General features: G+C 40.3%; 1 protein-coding gene across 1 annotated transcript in view; it reads right to left on the reverse strand.

The window, feature by feature from the left end:
- The window catches only part of st6gal2a (ST6 beta-galactosamide alpha-2,6-sialyltranferase 2a), a 44,278-nt gene that overhangs the window by 14,748 nt on the left and 12,238 nt on the right, over window positions 1-17,292 (reverse strand). Inside the window, exons 2-3 of the mRNA XM_030757871.1 lie at window positions 4,063-4,119; window positions 2,893-3,979 (exon numbers count right to left, since the gene is read on the reverse strand). Of these exons, the coding sequence (XP_030613731.1) occupies window positions 2,893-3,889 (997 nt within the window). The 5' untranslated portion in view covers window positions 3,890-3,979; window positions 4,063-4,119. The remainder of the gene's footprint in view (window positions 1-2,892; window positions 3,980-4,062; window positions 4,120-17,292) is intronic.

Consider the following 17,292-nt stretch of genomic DNA (forward strand, 5'->3'; position numbering starts at 1 on the left):
TAGACAGATAGACAGATAGATAGATAGATCTCATCAGCTTGAATGAGCTTTTGCTTCTAGTAGCTTATTTAGTGTCAACCAGACATCTATGTTTACTTTAATACTTTATTACAGACAGATCATTATGCTCAAAAGCTAAGAGTTGCCAGAATGTTGACTACATATACATATACTACATACACCCAAGCATGTGTAAATGTAGTGCATAGTGTGTTTTAAATTCAAGAAAAATAATAAAATTAATAATGTAGAAAAATTAGAGAAATTCTAAATTCTTGACTGTATTTCTGAAGTAACATGAAATTCTGATTACTGTTACTGTTTTATGTCTTTTGCTACTATCATGATCATCATTACTCTTTATTTCGACAGGAACATGAAGTAATAAAAAAAACAAACCCAATATAAAACTGTAAATCAGACATGGTTCAACGTTTTACTCAACTTCTGCACTTCAGCAACATATTTAATGCTGCCTCTGCATATTTTACTGACCTGTATAAGTTCAAATGACAGCAGAGTTGTGTCTCAGAATTCATCAATAATACAAACCTCTCAAACAAGTGCATGCTGCAGGATGTTTGCATTCGACTGAATAACTCTGCAAAAAGATGAATTTTCTCCACAGTTTGGATTGAGGATGCTGTTTGCTAAGTTCACCACATGATGGCAGGCACACGTCATCACAAAACCAAGTTCTGACTAACAAAGCTCTCACAGTATGAAGTCAGTTTTTCAGACACTTGGAAACATTGCAATCCAAAAAAGCCACACACACACACACACACACACACACACACAAGGGTGTGGTACTCATACTCAAGTTTGGACATGATGACTGACTTACTGAATGAATAATCAGTCACTGTTCACCTGTGCCTTGAGGTGAGTGTTTGTTGCGAGGTGACTGTTGCGCTGTATAAATAAAACTGAACTGAACTGAACTGCAAAATGCAGGTTCTCTGCCCTTTTTTTTGAAGGGGGGGGGGGGGGGGGGGTGAGAATGAGTAGACAGACCAAGATCGATGGCATTTGATTTCCTGCTGAAGCTAAGTCTGAAAATTAATGTAGCAAAATCATCTTTTGTTTTGTTTTGTTTAAAGCACTGTGAGCCTGTTCAATAAATAATCAGATTCATAACAACAGTCCCATTTATCAAGTTGCTACGTCACATCAATTAAAATCGGTTTTTCTTTTAAATGAATATTAACCACCCATTTACACGCTGAACCAACACCCTGCGGCTGTTTTCACACTGGGATTCATGTGACCTCAGAGACATCATCATGAACAGGTGCTTCCATGGGAAGGTTTGTATGTAATCATATCATGACTGACCACAAACAAAAACACAAACATGGGAGATGATGATCCATGCAAATAGTAAGATCTGGCACCTAAAGGCAGTTTCCTTTTTTCTCTTTGCTACTCAGTCAAATGTTCTTAATGTACCAAAAGTCAGGTGTGCGGGCAATACATAGAATTGGAGATGCATTTGAGTATGCGGTATTCATTTGTATAATTGTAAATTTATAGGAAAAACATTACGGCTGACTTTGCATCTGGGGACTTTTCAGGCATCAAGTGTGAGACAAGTTGAAAGAGTGCAGCACTGATGCCTTCACAGATAAAAGGTCAAGGGGAGAAGTATGTTTCCATTGCTCACATGTATCAGTTTCACTGTCCAAGTTGTTTGCTGTGATTGTCTTTCTTGTAAAATGTATTCTGTGGCAGATAGTATCTGTGCAACCCTATCAGTCTATAGAAACGCAGAAAAATGAAGCCACAAAGCTTCTTATTAATTCTGGTGCTTTCTCTGAACAGCTGAATTCACAGGGAAATGCAAGGAGGCTATATGTGATGTGAAGAGGCCTGATTGGTTACCAGAGGGGGTTCTGTTTTTTCTACTGAGCCATCTGTCACTGAATTCACGCTCTCCCCACTTACCAAAGAGCTGCCAAAAGTCTCTAAACCAAGAACACACACATTCAAATGCAAAGATATATAACCTACTAGGCACACACTCAACGCTGCACACAATCAGCTTGACAAGTTAATCAGCAAAATCCACACAAAACCTGAGCAAATGCTAATCGCTGCAGGCACAAAATGGAAATGTGTTGACGTCCAAACTTCAGCTTTCTGAATGGGACACTTGGAGTATAAGTTAGTTAGAAAACAATCTAATGAATTATTTTGATTATTCTTTATTCTTAAATACGGTGAACTGGTCCATTTAAGGTCAAGTGGAGTTGATGACACTGATTTCATCTTTACCATTTTGCAACAGTAACACAACTGAGCTACATCATTGCTGTTTCACAATAATACCCCTCTGATAGCCAACACAGTTTAAAATAAAAGCACTGGTTATTCATTTACACAGCTGGTTGTTGTTGCACCAAACAGATGTGTTGCCAACTGTAATTCCATTTATTGGTTATTCTAAACTCCAATGCCAATAGATTGGGCAATAGTGGTTATTGGCTGATAATAGTGGCCCACTGATTAATCGGTTGTACTCTGCACCTAGCACTCAGTTCAAAAATCAACTTTGAAAATAGAATAAGGTTTAGTGAGCGAGACATTGAGATCCAGTGTTGTAAACAAAACTGAGACCCATTTCTATGAGGTTTCTTGTGGTTCTTCCTCAAATCTTGGACTTAATTCCAATTTAGCCTTTAGTGCCATAGGCACACAAAGCCTTCTAACTGCAGCACTGGCTCCATATTTCAACTATGCGTCATAAAGAATTTTATGGAATTTAAAAAATAAAATCCTTTTGATTTTATTATAGTATAGCAACATTCAAGTTATTCAGGAACAATTTCCAACACTTTTTGCAATAAAATTTCTTTTACAAATACCAGAAAGTGATTTTTTGCTGCTTACCAATCTCTTTGCCTAATCCAGAGCGGAGGATGGCCCCAGCAGAGGTGACCACTGCACAGGTCTTGAAGCTTCTCTTGTCCTCCTTTTTGTACAGTTGCTCCAGGGGAAGGGATGGCACGAGATGAGCCCAGCCAAGTGAAGAGAAGGGTTGCTCCAACCCGTCTACTGTCCTCAGCCGTGCCTGAGCCTTCATTTCACACAGCAGCTCCTTGGCAGTCCGAGCGGCCTTGCGATGCCCCTTGTAGTAAACATGGTGTTTGTTGGCGCTGACATAGTCCTTCATGGCACGCTGCAACCGAGGACTCAGCATGCCCGCGGATACACGGCCCTTCCAAAGCCGCTGCACTACAGAGGCGGATTTGGAGAAATAGTATTCCTCCAGATCAGAGGAGTCACCAGCAGCCTTCCTCTCTACTGAAATCTTCATTCTGTTTCCCAGATCGTCATCTTCATTTTCTCTCTCATCTTCCTCCTCACCACCGTGGTAACGGGTGGTGCTGAGGTGGTTCTGATAGTCTGCAGTCTGTGATCTCTCACGACTCTGGACTGCAGGGTCTGAGTGAGAACCCACGTTCTCTGTACCAAAGGAGGACCAGGCTGCCAGGCTCTGCTGGTCCAGGTAGTCCTGGCGACTTGCTTCCTGGCTCCCATAAACAGCATAGGGAGCACTGTTTGGATTCTGGCTCAACTCCAGGCTGGTCTCTGGGGTCATATAGCTGGCAGAGGGCTCCAGCTCTGGCTTATCTCTGGGATATGTTGTAGTTAATGGCAAAGCCAACTCAGGTCGGGAGCCCAGGATGGCATGCTGTTGATGGGAAGCTTGTATGGATGCCAGTCGGCGTGTGTCGGGGTGTTGGGAAAGTAAAGAGCCAGCAGAGGTCAGGGGCTCATCCACACGAGCATCCAGGAAGTACGACAGGAGGGCAAGAAAGAGGAGAACCCAAGCCAGCATTCCCACCAGCACCAGCCTCCGCCACTGCCTCATACTGGACTTCATTACCTCTTACTCACATGCACGCCAGTTTTGTGGGCCCACCAACAATAAATTCCCACAGCTAGGACGTACCCCAGAGGTCAGCTGGAGGGCCTGTAAAGGAAGTACAGTTAAACTGTGAAAGGGAAGCCCCCAAAAAATTTGGATCATTGAAGAGGGAGGTTTGAACTACTCACCTGAACTGATGCTTCTATTTCTTCCTGTCCATGTGTCTGCCAGGATATAACAGTACCCTGAGTAGAAGAGAGGTACTAATTAGTGGAGTCAGCATGCACATGCATGCATGAGGGGATGTGTGCATGAAACCACACCTCTCACACAGACGCACCACAGGAAAACACCGTCTGGAAGCAAGAACTTGGCTGCTTTCCACTTGTAACTAAAGAGAATTTTTAAAGACTAGCCCCATTTATTAGCTGTAATCAAACTTCCCCTCATGTAACATTCAGCACTTCAGGCACAACTTTACAACTAAAACTCTGGCTGCGTTTAAATGCTACATCAGACAAAGATCAAATACAATCTGAACCATCCGACGAACCCCCGAATTAATAAACAAAAACGTCTCAAGTTTTTCCCGGAAGTTACATAATGTGAGGTTTGAGTCAAGCTTTAAATAACATTAAGCTTCACGCGAAGCCTTTAGGGTGAAAGCTTTGCTCAAACAGTAACTTACAAAATGACTTCAACCATGACTGCAGCGTTTTCCTGTCTCACACATCAGCACTCGAGTGTGATGGCTATGGTGGTTTTACCCCTAAGATGAACTTAATGCTGAATGAGAGCTAAAACACTGATCAGTTAGTAACACTTAACATCACTCCTACATTTGACATGGTCTATATAAGCACTAAACAAACGTTTAATTGATTTATGAGACACTATAATGATATAAGCCATAAGCAAACTAGTTTATGTTTATGACTGTCTCTGAAGACATGTACATCTGTGTTATATTTTGATTGGTTTTAATCTTTATGTTTACTCATAAAAATGTGTTGCAACTTACAAAAGGAATTGATTAAATACAGGGCAAAAGTCTTGAGCCAGCCCCATTTCTTTATATTTTGCTTCAGACTTCATGTATTTTTGATTTTTATTTTTTTAAGTGAAGTGGTCTTGAGCAATAGTTGTCCAGGCTTTCTGAAGGTCCTTACAGTTTTTCCTTGGACATTGGTTGCTTTTTTCATTCATTTTCAGTCCAGTCCTTTTACCTGACCATTTTCAGAAGAATCTGTTTTTGTTTGCTAAGCCACTTAACCCTACCTTATATTCTGTAATCCTCTGTTTGCAAATGTTTCAAGAAATAAGGGATAGCTCAAGACCTTCACGCAGTATATTTCTTTCCCTTAACTCAGTCCTTATTTAGGGGTGGCTATAGCCCAGGAGGTAGAGATGGTCACCTACTACTAGGAAGGTTGGTGGTTTGATCCCTGGCTGCTTCACAAAGTATCCTTGAGAAAGCGCTATATGAGCTCTTTAATCAAAATGACATTTATAATGGCAAACATGATTTGTGTGTGTGTGTGTGCACACGTATGTGCATGCATAGTGACTATTTTGACTACATTTGTTTTTCCATGCATCACATTTGTTTGACCTCCTTAGTTAACTCTCAGTACTCGGATACCCAGCAAAACACCCACCCGCTGTTCTAGCACACCTCTGTTACATTACTTCAAAAACCTGGTCTTAACACATCAACATGACACCTTTGTTTACTTCACTTCTGTGTGAAAAGACAAAAACAAAAAAGACAATCAGTAAAAAACCCACACAATAAATAACATCATCATTATAAGCCTGAATTATTTTCACTGCAGCTTTGATAATACTGTTGTACAAAACGCTAGGCTCACTGATGGATTAAGGCATGAAATACACAGCAATGAAGGTGAATAAATGAAGCATTAAATTGCCTCACATCAGAGGACTACAATCACATGTAATTACGAGTTTTGGTCTCTTAATGTGGAAGCATTTCTCTCTCAAGAGAGAGAAAGAGAGCGAGAGTGAAGGAGTGGAAGAGTGGCAGGAAGAAAAAGAAACAGCTCTGAGTATTAAGCCTCTCCTAGTCCTAATTACAGCTTCCTGTCTCTGCAGCTGCTGGGTCCTGCAGAGTGCAGGCGAACTGATCTCGGGTGCCCCTGTGGACTCCTGCCTCTTTCCGTTCACCCGGCCTTCAAGCCATTCGCTTGGGGCCACACAGGAGGTCAAAGCTCATCTGCTGACCCTAGTCAAGCAGGAGGAAAGCAGCGGGAAGAAACTGGGCCACGGGGAGCGGGGATGGTGCAAGATAAAGAAAATATACCACACAAACACATATCTAATTCCTCTGTGAATACTTAAGCCACAATCAAGCTGAATTTTCAGTTCACAGGTCCTGACATGTCTACCACACTGGGGGTCAAATGTTACTGAATGGAAAATGTGCCATTTAACACCTGAAAAAACAACAACTGCAGCATGTATGATGCACAAAAAGCAGAGAAAACCCTCAAGCCTACCCGGTGGCAATGTTATCACCAAGCAAATGTCACCTAAATGTGCAACTGCACCCCCACTGCAGACTATACGTGCACGCCACAACACATCATGAAAGCATGTGTGTGCATTTGTAGTTTGCTTCACCTGGTAGCAATCAGGATGTGTGCTTCAGTAGCTGTGAAACAACACAAGTGTGTGGCACAGATGGAAAGGCGGGGGTGGAGTAGAGAGCTATCTTCTGAGGGATACACAAAGAAACAACAAAACGGGAAACATGTAAGAGAGACGTTGCCAGACACCAAAAGAAGACGAAATGACTTGGCAGGAGGCTGTGATGGACAAAGGAGGCAAACAGAATATAAAGCACAGATCTTGTAAAGAATGAGACTAAAATCTAAAGTGAGTGTATGAAAGTGAAACAGCTGAAGCTTCTGTAATAGGAAAGGGGGAGAGTTGTTAGCTGCTTGAATGTTATGCCATGCAACTAACACAGGAAACATCTTCAGAAACTTGACAACATTTGTACTGCCCAAAATGATCACACAAATATGGAAGCAGGAGAGAAAAAAAAATGCTCAAGCAACCGAGACAACCGCAGAAATGAGCTCCACGGGGACTGCTGAAAAGGGCATGCCCAGACACCTGGGACACAGCTGCCACTGCTAGAGTTTGACTTAAGTTAACTGAGTCAACTAGCCATCAAATGGCCAATTAAATTAGCTACGATATGTTTTTGGTTGGTTGGTTAACATTCTGTGGTTTATATATTGCTGCAGATATCTGCATTATTTCTGTGTTTAAGCACATTTTCCACTTGGTGCATTTTTTTTCTAAAACCTCTCAAAGTGCACTGAACTTTTAGAGCTACTGTACATTCACCCTCAGAACAACAATCACACCATTTACAATCCACCTGAGAGAGATAGCAGTCCTTGGATAGAGGATAGCTTTAAAACTGCCAGTATACTCTTATTGTTAAAGGGAGTCTAGACACAACACACACACACACACACACACACACACACACACACACACACACACACACACACACACACACACACAAACACACACACACACACACACACACACACACACACACACACACCGAGTTGGGATGGAGGTAAAAAATGGCTGAAAAAGTATGTGGCACCAAAAAGTAACAGCTGGAGGAATATTTTGCAGCTAATTAGGTTGATTGGCAACAGGTCAGTAACATGATTGGGTATAAAAAAAAAACATCTTAGAGAGGCAGAGCTTCTCAGAAGTAAAGATCGGTAGAAGTTTACCAATCTGCAAAAAAATTGGTTGGTCTACAAATTATTGCGGAATAATTTCAGAATGATGTTCCTCAGTGTAAAGTCGTGAGGTCTCATTATCTTAGGTACATAATATCATAAAAAGACTATGAGAATGAGGAGCAATCTCTGTGTGCAAGTGGCAAGGGTAAAAGTATTGGATATCCACGATCTTCAAGCCCTCGGGCAGCACTGTATTAAAAACAAGAATGAATTTGTTAAGTAAATCAGTGCATGGGCTCAGTGTGTACACAGTTCACTGCCATCCACAGATGCAGCTTAAAGCATGCAAGTCACGCAAAAAAGAATTACGTGAAACTCTGCCGTCTTCTCTGGGCCAAATCATTTAAAACGGACCGAGGAAAATTCTGGGAAAAAGTCCTATGAACTAAGGACTAAGAGACTCACCAGCTGCCTTGTTATCAGCACTTAATTTAATATATGCTCCCATCCAAGCATCTTTTTCAGGGACATATTTCAGCACAATAACACTAAACTGCACACTCCATCTATTACAACAGCATGGCTTTGTAGTAGAAGAGTCCAGGTGCTGAACTGGCCTACAGTCCAGACCTTTAACCAAACGAAAACATTTTGTACATCATGAAGAGTAAAATGGGAGGCAGAGCCTTCAGCTTTCAGGCCCCTCTTTTGTGGAACCAGCTCCCAATTTGGATTCAGGAAACAGACACCTCTCTATTTTTAAGATTAGCACTAAAACTTAACTTTAGATGAATCTTATAGTTAGTGCTGGATCAGGTGACCCTAAATCATCCCTTAGTTATGCTGTAATAGGCCTAGGCTACTGGAGGTTGCCATGACACACTGAGTGTTTCTGTTCAGTCACCTCTATGTCTATATCCCACTGTATATTTAATCATTAGTTATTATTAATCTCTGGCTCTTTTCCACAGTGTGTCTTTGTCCTGTCTCTCCACTCAGCCCCAACCAGTCGCAGCAGGTGACTGCCCCTCCCTGAGCCTGTTTCTGCTGGTGGTTTCTTAAAAGGGGGAGTTTTTCCTTCCCACTGTTGCCAAGTGCTTGCTCATCGGGGGTTGTTTGGATTGTTGGGTTTTCTCTGTAATTACTGTAGGGTCTTTACCTTACCGTCATGGTCCGGGGTCCTTTTGACCCAGTGTGTTTTGTTTTTGCCTGTTCTGAGTTTCTTTTTTTGTGCGGTTTAGTTTGTTGTGATTTCTAGTTCCTTGTGTTTTCTCGGTGTTCAGTGTCAGGTCTGCGTCTTTGTTCCCTCGTCTCACTTCCTGTTTTATTTTGGTAATCTTCTGGTCGCTGTGCATGTTATGCTGTTTTGCTTTCCCTGATCATTAGTATTATTTCGTTCACCTGTGTTCCTGGCTCATTTTCCCCTAGTGTATTTAAGTCCGGTTTTTTCTTTGCCTGTTGTCGTGCCCTCATCATTGTCTGGTCCATATTCATGTCATTGTTGTCGTTGCTTCATCATTGTTCTCCTGCTGGGTGCTTCCTGTTTTTGCCCTTGTACCTGGAAAGTAAGTCAAGTTATTTTTGTTATCCTGAACTTGCTGCCACTGGTTCCGTCCAGCCCAGCCTTCTGTTCTGCACTTGCAAATAATGCTTAAAGAGTTTAAATTTTACTCCCCCCGGTGTGTCCTGCATTGGGGTCCTTTTCCATCTGCCACACAGCATTACAGGACACAATATAAAGTGCCTTGAGGTGACTGTTTATTGTGATTTGGCACTATATAAATAAAACTGAACTGAAAAATATGACAAAGACCCAGGACTGTTGAGCAGCTAGAATCCTATATCAGACAAGAACGGGACTAGGGTTTAATCCCGGGATCCGGGATTCCCGGGAAATGCGATCAGAACCATTTCCCGTTTCCCGGGAAACGTTAGACGGGAAACCGGGAAAAAAGTCGCGCGCGTTGATTTGACTTTCAGAAAGAAAAGAAAGCTTCAGAATGTTAAATTTAAGGAAATATTGAGAGAAGGGTTTGTTTAATGCGAAAAGCATTACTCTTCATTTCAGGCATGTTCAGCCTCCGTTTAAGGCTTCAGCCTTCATCTCAAGCGTTTTAATAGAGGTATTACACAGTTGTACTTTTTTCCTCTTTAATTTGTTGAAATCGTAGGCAATGTGTTTACCCTAAGGTATTTTGTATTATATAATTTTATATTATTATATATTGTTATATTGCATTATATAGCCTATAAAATATGCCTGCCCTGAACAATAAAGAAATATCTGCTTAACTTCGAGTGTTTCTTTTCCTCGTTTGCAGCCGCTTACTAACAATCATGAATTAGGATACGGGCCTAATGTGTGAAGAAATTATCATGAAATAGATTGCTTTAACATATTTCGCTTTTAAAATGGAGTTGAGTAAAATGTATATTTTTTAGGCTATAAGGATTGGCCAGTTTTTCAATAGACGATTCACAGCGAACCTACTTTAACCCTCAGACACGGTGTTATAAATTTGTTGTTGCCAGAATGGCAATGACCAAGTCGTAGTGCATTACTCAAGGCCCTGTGTTATGTCATATTATAGTGTAGTACAGTAGTTAACTTTTCAATGACTATTACAGCGTTCCACTGGTGGAGATATAGCGAAACAGATGTCGCCACGACAGCGTGGCTGAGCCTTTATCAATGCTGTGGAGATGAACCGTATTGTTTTGCACCAGCAGTTGTAAAATAGCTTGGTATAATTCCATGTACAATGGAGGAATATTCGAATTATATTTGTTAAGGGAGTGTTGAGGAACGATACAACACCGAATAGCTCGAGAACTCGAATGTCGAGATGTAGGTTTTATTGCGTTAATCAAGCCGACGTTGCCCCCTACTGGGCATAACAGGACATAGCTGGAAAGCTACCTCTACAATATCACAATAGGTTAAGGCCGACACAGGCTACAGAAGGCCTAATTAAAATAAAAAATAAATAAACTTTTTTTCCCGGGATTCCCGGGAAATGGCTCGTCATTTCCCGGGATTTGATTCATGTCATTTTCGGGAAAAATATTAAACCCTAAACGGGACCTCTCCTCTCCAGAAGTCCAGTCCTTAAAAGAAGAGGGATGCTACACAATGGTGAATGTGGCTCAGCTTTTTTTTTTTTTAAATATGTTGCTGCCGTCAAACTAAAAACAACCTTGTTTATTCCCCTTAAAAATTGCAAGTTTTATTGATTTAAGCATATGTTCTCTGTTCTACTGTGAATAAAATATGGGTTTATGCAGATCATTACATTCTATGTTTACTTACATAACATACAGTATCCCAGCTTAGGCATTAGGAGGTTGTATAAGTATTAAAGAATATCGCCTGTAGTTATTAACAGTCATAAATGCAAATCACATAAAAATGAATCAACCATCATTTTTTTTTTAACATTATTATGTTCTACTTAATCCCCCCCGAGATTTTGTGAATTACTGCTGAATGAAAGATGAGCTCAAAAGCAGTTGTGCTCAGCTTTTGCAGGTACCTCATAAGGGAGTAAAAAGTATTTTTGTAGCTTGTGGCTGTATGCCGGTCCCCTGCCAGGCATCCTTCTTTAAATTTTGTGGAAGCAGTGGCCAAGTGTCCTAAAACACTCAGTGTGTTGTTTCTTCCTTAGTTCACAAAATCCTGGGGTCTATTTAGCAGTTTCAGCTTATATATCTTCACTTAGCTCATACTTGAATTACTAATCAAATCAAGAAATGCGACAGTGTGTGTACATGCAATACACTATCACAAACATAATGCTGTGTTAAGTAACTCCCATCACATTACTGTGGTCAAACTGTTTTTATTTACCCGTATTTGCTGCTGTGGAACAAACCATTTCCTGTTTATATGCAACACAGTTTGAGTGAAAAATACTGCATGAACAAGCACACTGACATGCCGTATCCTTTGAAACATTTGCTGTAAAACAAATTTATTTCTCAAATTAAATGTGGAATACAACCCAATGTCAAAGCACATTAATTTGGAACATCTAATGCTGGGATATTAAGTGCATATTTATCATGTCATCATTTGGTACCAGGCCCAAACACCAAACCAAATTTAAACATCCCCAGTATCTGATCTTTCTCATAAAACTCATTACAATTTCACCAAAAGGTAACTGTTCATAACAATCACCTAGTGGAAAATAGGATTAAGATTTATTTCTTTATCACTTATCTTCTATTTAACTTTTCAAAACAACAAAAAAATCATATTGTGATCAAGGTAGAATCATTGATTTCATTGATCTAACATGTACCCACCTTGGCTCTGTCTTCTTAGGATCATCCTTTCAGTGCCTTATTCCCTGCCGTCCTAACTCGCTTTCTTGTACATCTGAGCATCCTGGTACACATCAACTTCACTGATCACCATTTCAAGCTCACATGAGACCGCAGGCTGAACAGGATCGGGATCTGATTCTGACATTTTATGTGGCACTTTCTGTCTATTCTGTACTTCATTGGAGTCTTATTTATTTTGCATGAGAGGCTTTGCTTTCCAAAAAGGCCTCTTATTCTGAAGCTGGTCACCTGAATTCCATGCACTCTTCTGCACCCAAGCAGCCATGTCTAGTCTTTCTAGTGTTCTTGACATATCCTGCATAAACTAACAGTTACAGTATTCTACCTTTAAGCACTCCCTCCCAAACTCAATCACTCATTCGGTGCTGTGTAATCCTCAGAAGGCATATAGATTCCACGGCCCTGCTCTTAACAGTTTACGGGGCATTTTTTTAAAAGAAGGATTGCACAAAAGCAGATGGATGGAAAGTATACAAGTATCTGAATTGTGAGAAAATTTGCATTTTGCTGTTTGCCTTGAAAAACATTTTTTTAAAAAGTGCTGCCATGTTTCCAGAATTTTGGTAAGGCGAGTATTGGTTGTAGCGATATCCGTATTAAGTTGCATGTACACTGCTTTTACATCTGGTGTCAACTTACACATGCTACAACTGTAACTGTGTTTAGTCTAAACACACTCATATAAATATTACGAGCGTAATGCAACCCAACTTCTGCCTCCATTTTAATTTCATTAAACCCTTCATGACAGACGGACCAAAAGGGAAAGATTTGAAAGGCAAATCTTTCCAAAGTAGCACGGAACACACTGGATTTCCTGGATTGTTGTCACTGTGGTATTCCTTATAAGGTTCATTAGGTCTCCCCCCACCCCCCAACACACACACCTCTGCCCCACCAACAACAACAACCCCCAAAGGCTCTGCATAATATACACAACCCATAGAACTGCAATATGACAACAGAACCAATAAAGAGTACAATACAGAGAATATATTTATAGTTACATTTCTTTTCCATTTCTTTTACATAACCACATTCCTTGAGCATGCCCTGCAGATCCTTGCTGTAATATTCTCAGCGCGCTGAGCTCCACCTAGTATCTGCCTGCCAGGTAAGTAAAGCCCTCGGGGGGGATCCAGCTGCACACCATCTCACAGAGAATCCACTTTACTACACCCTGCTGAGGAACTGGTGAGGGGGAGACACGATATGAATACTTTCATCATGGACACCTTGAAAAATGTCTCATATAAATTAATATAAGTCTCTGTAGAGTCTAAGCTTTGGCTTAAAAAGCAAGCACCGCAGAACATTTATAGAAAATAAAAATGGAAATGCCGGAGATGGCTCGTAGGAACATATCTGCAAGGCTCGCTGTTTTTAAGAATACTTCAATGAGTGGGCAGAGTCTGATAAGGCTAACAAAGACTAATCTGTAATGTTTATCACATCATCACAAAACAAAAGTGAAGCAATAGAAGAGTGAAGCAATAGAAGTGTCTTACAAAAGCGATGGTGGAATTTAAAAACACAGAGTAATTATCACAGGCTTGCTCTGAAGCAGCACGTGCCGTCAGTCTCCATTTTGCACACTGAATTACAACAGAAGTCTGCACGTTTTCTCAAATAATACACGATCCAAAGGACTTGTTCCTCATCAAATATTGAGCCCTCAAGAGCAGAGTTCTTCTCCATGTAAAACAAAAATAATATAAAATAAAATAATAATAATTAAGCTGCACACCTTTGGTATTCACCTTGCAGTGGATCAAGCTGCCTTTAGTAGCTGTAAACTAATACATCACTGTGAGGTTTAAAAAAAAAAAGAAAAAAAAAGGGGAACAGGATGAGGTTCACTTGCATTTACAGACCAACAAATCGAAGAGTGAACTATGTGGTCAGCCATTGTCAGCATTTGAATTCATTTATGAATGTGCTGGAATTTTCCAGCCCAAGTCTCCCAGGATTATGTAAAGAGAACATACTGTAGTATAAATGCAAATACAGTATGTGCTCCACATAGTGTGAGAAATAGATTTTCCAGTGATGTATTACATGAGGGAGACTGTTAGAAATAGGCTGAAACAGGAGGGGGTGCTGGATGGGTGTATGTACCTTCACTACCAAGGCCCAGAGTTATTTATGAACTTGAACTTAAAAAGGGAGGGGGGGGGGTAGTTTAACAGCCAAAATTATATTTTTATCCCAAGCATGCTTTAAGCTGGATTTCAACTCTATCTAAAATGAATTTTAGATGGTCCTAAGGGTGTTCACCCTACATCTGATGCCAACACCACCCATTACCTGTGACTTTTAAAATAGAACTGACATTCACACCTACTTGACCATGTGAATGTCCAGCCCTACACAGGTGAGTGAGCAGAGGGGGTCGTACTCCTGTGTTCTGGACCTTTTCGTGTAAAATGATGGCAGGCATTCCAATCTTGAGTGTGGCCGATGGGAACGACTGAACACATTTGATGGCTGACATGGTTGGACAGCACATCTGAAGAGCTAGTTCAGAGAAACGATGCACTGGCCCCAAACACTGACATGCCTGTCAGCATCCAAAGTGTGCACCATACACATTTTTCAGAGTTCAAAAAACGTGCATTTGGAACTGTTTTTTTACTATATATAAATGGTATTTATTCATAATAAATGGCAGCTTGTCACATCCCAGGAATTGTCCATTGGGATATGACTGGATGCCTTTTTGGAGACAGATCAGAGCTACATGCTGTAGTGTGCATGAATGGAAGGCTTTTGAATTTGCCTTCAGCTCAGACTATTCTAATGTGTCCAAACATCTTTAGACATGTTCAGCTGATAGCATACTTATATCAACCATAATCATCTTTAATAGCTGCATAATATACAGCAGCTTGAGGCAAAACATAAAGCGGTGAAGCGGACTCCATTTAAGAAAGGAGGTTTAGTGAAAAACACCAAAACCTAAATTTGGTCTTCTGCTCCAGAAATTAATTAATTTGTAGAAGTTTATGTTTTTATGAATGTTGAAAGACAGGAAAAGACAAAAAGATTTTGAAGATGAAATAATGCAACAGAAGATGAATTTCATATACAGAATGTTTGTTGTTTTGTTTGTGTATTTGTGGAGCTGCTTCCCAACAATTTAAATTATTTATACAAAGGAAATTACAGTAGAGATTCTAAATTACCCATAGGTGTGAATGTGAGTGCGAATGGTTGTGTGTCCTTCTATATTTGGAACTTCCCAAAGAATTTAGTTTTCCATTTTGTTTGTGTTCTTCTGTAACACTTGCAGCTTTGAACTGGTCAGAATTAAGATTTTAGTTTATTATATATACCTATGTTATTTATTTAAAATACAGACAAATAAAGTTCTATGGTACATTTATCATATTCAAATTCTGACAGAAAAGAAATATTTAAACGAAAAGTTAACCCTCTATCTTCACTTGGGCATAAAAAAGAAACATTTAACCTTGACAGAAACAGTGATATAATTTATATCATAATATACACTGTACTGCCAAAAGTATTCGCTTGTCTGCCTTCTCTCACATACAGTATGAACTTGAGTGACATCCCATTCTTCATCCACGGGGTTTAATATGATGTCAGTCCACCCTTTGCAGCTATAACAGCTTCAACTCTTCTGGGAAGGCTTTCCACAAGGTTTAGGAGTGTTTATGGGAATTTTTGACCATTTTTCCAGGAACACATTTGTGAGGTCAGACACTGATGTTGGACAAGAAGGTCTGACTCACAGTCTCCGCTCTAATTCATTTCAAAGGTGTCCTATTGGGTTGAGGTCAGGACTCTCTGCAGGCCAGTCAAGTTCTTCCACACCAAACTCGCTCTTCCGTGTCTTTATGGACCTGCTTTGTGCACTGGTGTGCAGTCATGTTGGAACAGGAAGAGGCCATCCCCAAACTGTTCCCACAAAGTTGGGAGCATGAAATTGTCCAAAATGTCTTGGTATGCTGAAGCATTAAGAGTTCCTTTCACTGGAACTAAGGAGCCGAGCCCAACTCCTGTGGTACCACACTGGAATTCACTGAGCTCCTGAGAGTGACCCATTCTTATACAAATGTTTGTAGAAGCGGATTCCTAGGTGCTTGATTTTATACACCTGTGGCCATGGAAGTGACTGGAACAACTGAATTCTGTGATTTGGAGGGTGTGTGAATACTTTTGGCAATATAGTGTATGTCAATATAGACTTATGAAAAAAATTATTGTGATGTTTTTCCCCATATTGCCCAGCCTTGGTACAGTGTCTGAAAATTCACATTCTGAACCTTGACATGAGCTCATTTTCCACTGAAACCTTGTCAGGTTACAGCTGAATTGTTAGATTTCAAACAAATGTATTTTTAGGATTCAGGTTAAAACTGTTGAAAATTTTAACATAAAATATGAAAACAGACACTAGAAAAAAAACCCAAACATATTCTTTATATAAAAATGTTATACTGTTTATGAGAACTGCAGAGTGGTCTAAGCTAACACACACACACACACACACACACACACACACACACACACACACACACACACACACACACACACACACACACACAGACACACACAGACACACACAGACACAGACAGACACAGACACACACACACACACACATCCTTTAAGATACACCTTGTAGTCAACTGTGCCACACATTCATATTCCTCGGTCCACTGGATTAAAATTGAGCCGTTGCTCTTTATTTACCCGTTGCCATGGTGAATCCAGGCGCTCCACTGATGATTGCTTTTTTCCCTTCTACTCAAACACACACTTAACTCAGGGTGAACGTACTCAGAGCAGACTGAACTTACTCTGAGCAGCCTTTATGGAACCAAAAGCTCAGAGTTGAAAATCTCAGCGTTTATCAGCTTGGAGTCGGAGTTTGTTGGAACAGGGCCCCGTCTTATTCATTGCTTATTCACATCACCTAGTTCAAAGTCAAGGATAATATTGTTTTGGTGCAATTCCACAAACTAATCTGCATTTCAGAGTTCATGCTTCACTCCCCTTCACAGAACTTTAACTTTTCCAAAAAAAAAAAAGGGTTTGAATAAATTCCTCTGGAAGGCAAGACAGTAAACTGTAAAGCTGTGAAAGCTACACAGCGACTGGTCTCACCATTTGAATTGCTTTATATGAGACAGAGATCACACAGATGGAAATTAGCCACATTACTAATGTCCCAAATACTAACTCTGTGGAAAATCAACGTCAACAGCTTTAGTTTGCAGACACATTTCCAGTTGTTAATGTCATTAAGACAGGAGCACTTAGAGTCGGGACCATTTCTGGAACTGCTTTTTTAAATAATAGGG

This window comes from Archocentrus centrarchus, chromosome 21 (genome assembly GCF_007364275.1).
Source record: "Archocentrus centrarchus isolate MPI-CPG fArcCen1 chromosome 21, fArcCen1, whole genome shotgun sequence".
NCBI classification, from domain to species: domain Eukaryota; kingdom Metazoa; phylum Chordata; class Actinopteri; order Cichliformes; family Cichlidae; genus Archocentrus; species Archocentrus centrarchus.